The sequence below is a fragment of the Bubalus kerabau genome, chromosome 15, assembly GCF_029407905.1.
Source record: "Bubalus kerabau isolate K-KA32 ecotype Philippines breed swamp buffalo chromosome 15, PCC_UOA_SB_1v2, whole genome shotgun sequence".
Taxonomy (NCBI): domain Eukaryota; kingdom Metazoa; phylum Chordata; class Mammalia; order Artiodactyla; family Bovidae; genus Bubalus; species Bubalus kerabau.
Window position 1 is genome coordinate 47,277,197 of NC_073638.1, and position 3,952 is coordinate 47,281,148.

Consider the following 3,952-nt stretch of genomic DNA (forward strand, 5'->3'; position numbering starts at 1 on the left):
TTAACCGTAAGTAAAAAAAAGTTGGGTAGAGTCTCTGACACAATATTAGAATCCCAGAGGAAACCCATAGAGTCTGCAGCAAAGAATGCAGCAGAAAACTAGCTACCATTCAAAACACAGCTTGGATTGAATGAAGCAAGAAGTAACAAAGTTGTATAGGCATAGCAGTAGCCCATTCCAACAGGATTATATTTTGGGAATTGCCTAGGTCCAGGGTCTCCAAATTTTGGGATCTAACACCTGATGATATGAGGTGGAGCTGATGTAATAATAATATAAATAAAATGTGCAATAAATTTAATGCACTTGAATCTTCCTGAAACCATCTTCACCCTCAGTCTGTGGAAAAAATTATTTTCTACAAAACTGGTTGGGGATCACTGGTTAGAACAACCAGAGGGGCATAAATTATACAGTCGGTTGTCCCAGACCTCATTTTGCATACCTCATTTAAATGACTGTCTTTTTTTTTTTTTTTTTTTTCGTCAATGGCCTCAAGGAGGTTCCCTATGACCAAATAAAAGCGAGAGGTTAGAGCTCAGGCTTAGTAATGAATGACTGATATTACTATGTCGTGCAAGCTAAAATGTTGTCACATTACAGCCTTAAGTCATGAGTGAACTATAAAGATGGAGGCAGAGCTTTAAGCAGTGCATGTGGTCATCAACTTGATGTACAGAGAGAATTAGCAAGACTTGACAATCAGAGGCAAAGAGGTTTTGGGGAAGAAGCATGTGAATACTCCCATGGAATTTGGCAAAAAACAGGTGAATCTAATGGTTCATATTAATGACCACCAAGGAGCTTGTATCAGGGAAGAGGAGATGAGGAACAATGGGGCAGCTAGAGGTAGTGACTTTTAAACACTGATTGAGTGTGAGCAGAATCTAGAATGAATGGTAAAGGAGGAGGTGAAGAATGAAGGGACCAGCTGCAGTGGCAGTAATATATCTCCTTGTCTTGAATCCTTCCTTAGAAAAATTGTGAGAGGCCACTGTCTTGAAGAATTAATGACAGGTCAGCACTAATGAACACAGAGAATGAGACCATCTGCAGTACAGGAGTGGCTGTAGCGGAAGCTCTCAGTGCCCTGTCCCTGCTGCTCCTGCACTTTAACACCCACACAAGGGTACTCTTATGATATATAGCTAGTGGGAAACTGTTGTATAGTACAGAGAGCTCAGCTCCCTGCTCTCTGATGACCTAGAAGGGCTGGATGAGGGCTGGGATGGAGGCTTAAAAGGGAGGGAATAGATGTATACATATGGCTGATTCATTTTGTTCTACATCAGAAACTAACAACATTGTAAAGCATTTTTACTCCAACTAAAACAAACATCCACGCAGTTCTACTGCAAACTCCTGGGACTCTGCCTAGGAGTGCCCTCTAACTGTGGAAGTGTGATAGACTCATGGTTGGGACACTGCTGAAGTGAGGTGTCAGGGAGATTAAAGCCTTGTGAAACATTTTTCAGGTTGTGGTGGACAGAATTTTGACAACATCTTTCCAGTTCTTTTGATCATCACTTAGCTCTGTTCACTATCGTAGGTATATCCTGATTTATTCTGGTGGCCGTCATTTTAATTTCTGTGCCAGAAGCAAACTATGTTATGTAAGATCTCTGCTTACCTGCTGGAGATACCTGATGTTACTGGGATCTCACTGGGTCCAAAATTTACTTCTACAGTTATTGTGGTATGTAGATAACTAGAGAGAACTCAAGGAAAGTCAGAGGCCAGATGTAAGACAATATTATTTAAGATATTACTTGCTTAGGATATGAGGTTATCTTTACAGTTATTTTCTTTCAGAAAGTTGCACAGAACCCTTTATGTTGCCTCAATGCATTTTTTTTTAGTATAAATTGTACATAACTTATGAAAAGTCTTCTGGCATCAAAGTTTCCATTTATTTTTTTAGCTTTCTTGATGAACTGATTAACTCTTTTAGATTTAAAATTGCAAAATGATCTGATAGAAATTTAACAACATAACCAAGGCTGCTTAACTGAGACCTCAGTTCAGACACTCAGTCGTGTCCAACTCTTGGCAACCCCATGCCAGGCTTCCCTTTCCATCATCACTTCCTGGAGCTTGCTGAAACTCATGTCCATTGAGTCGGTGATGCCATCCAACCATATCATCCTCTGTCATCCCTTTCTCCTCCTGCCTTCAATCTTTCCCAGCATCAGGGTCTTTTCAAATGAGTCAGCTCTTTGCATCAGGTGGCCAAAGTATTGGAGTTTCAACTTCAACATCAGTCATTCCAATGAAATTATTGCCTGTTAGCAATTTCTGTTCCCAATTTAGGCCTTTCTCATTTTACCTCTTATAACCTCCTGATCATTTTCTGGATTCCCTGCTTGATCTCCTTGGTTCTCACACCATAAACTATGGGGTTCAGAGCTGGAGGGATGAGGTGGTGCAGAATGTTGAGCAGGATGGGGACGTCTGGGGGAATCCTCTTCCTGGCCAGGTTAGTGATGACCAGGACCAGCAGGACTGTGCTGAAGAAGAGGATGAGGATGAAGTGGGAGCCACAGGTGCTCAGGGCCTTGGCAGCAGCTCCCTCAACCTTGATCCTTAGCACAGCTTTCAGGATAAAAGAGTAGGAGAGAAGGATAAGGATGAGGTCAGAGCCCAGTAGGGTCCAGCCTGCCACAAACTGGTAGAGCCGATTGAAGGTGATGTCATCACAGGAGAGTTTGGACACAGACAAGTTAGTGCAGATGCAGTTCTTGATGATGTTCTCTGCACAGTATTTGAGTCTGGCAGAAAGAATTGGAACTGGGAGTGAAGCAAGGGCATTCCGGGCCACTACAAAGATGGTGGCTCTGGCCACAAATTGGTTAGTGATGATAGACGGGTAGTGCAGAGGCTTGCAGATGGCCACATAGCGGTCATAGGCCATGACCATGAATGTGCAGGACTCCATGGTCAAGAAACTGTTCATGATGAACATCTGAAGGAAGCAGGGAAAAAACCCAATAGACCTGAGGTCAAACCAGAAGATGGCTAGAACCTTGGGGATGACGGTGAGACAGAGCACCATGTCCAGCAGGGAGAGGAGGCTGAGCAGGTAGTACATGGGCTCATGCAGAGAGGCCTCCAGCCAGATGGTGATGAGGAGGATGGCGTTGGCCCCCATAGCCAGGAGCAAAAGGAGACTGAGGGGCAGGGACAGCCAGTGCTGCCAGCTCTGGTAGTTAGGGAAGCAGATGAGGATGAATTCGGAGACTGGGGGAGTGGAGTAGTTGCTGTGTGATGCCATGCAGCATATCCTGATCACACTGGAAATCCAGAGTCCTTAAAATGTAGAACAGATTGTAGCACCATGGGAAGTGTATGTTATAATTGTAGTAAAACTTGGGTTTTCACTAGAGCTCTGAAACTGCCTCATTGATGATTTCAAGTCATCATCACTGTTAATCACTGCTGACATTTAACTAAAAACTTGCCATGCATGTGGTATCATGCCAAATACTTTATATTCATTATATCACTTCCTCTTTTAAAAACACGTAAAAGTAACTAATATTGTTATTTTCATAGACAATGAAGGGAACAAGGAAAGGGAGGCTGAGCACTTTGATTAAAATTGGAAAGCTAGAACATGAGCCACATTCCCTGGTGGCTCAGATGGTAAAGAATCTGCCTGTAATTCAGGAGACTTGGGGTCATTCCCTGAAGAAAAAAGAATGGCAACCCACTCCAGCATTCTTGCCTGGAGAACTCCATGAACAGAGGAGCCTGGTGGGCTATAGTTCATGGTGTCACAGAGTCGGACATGACTGAGTGACTAACACACACACACACACACACACACACACAAGCACACACACACACACACACACACACACACACACATACACGTGACAAAGCCAAACTGAAAACCAGGGAATCTGATTCTAGGGCCTGTGCTTTCAGTCCCTGTACAAGATTTAGCCTCATT

The 3,952-nt window shown here is 43.3% G+C and overlaps 1 protein-coding gene across 1 annotated transcript; it reads right to left on the reverse strand.

Annotated features, from left to right (window-relative positions):
* Positions 1–2,329: 2,329 nt before the first annotated feature.
* On the reverse strand, positions 2,330–3,271 carry LOC129628147 (olfactory receptor 56A4-like). The gene has a single exon (XM_055547575.1). It carries the CDS (start codon positions 3,269–3,271, stop codon positions 2,330–2,332), a length of 942 nt encoding a protein of 313 aa, XP_055403550.1.
* Positions 3,272–3,952: the final 681 nt, after the last annotated feature.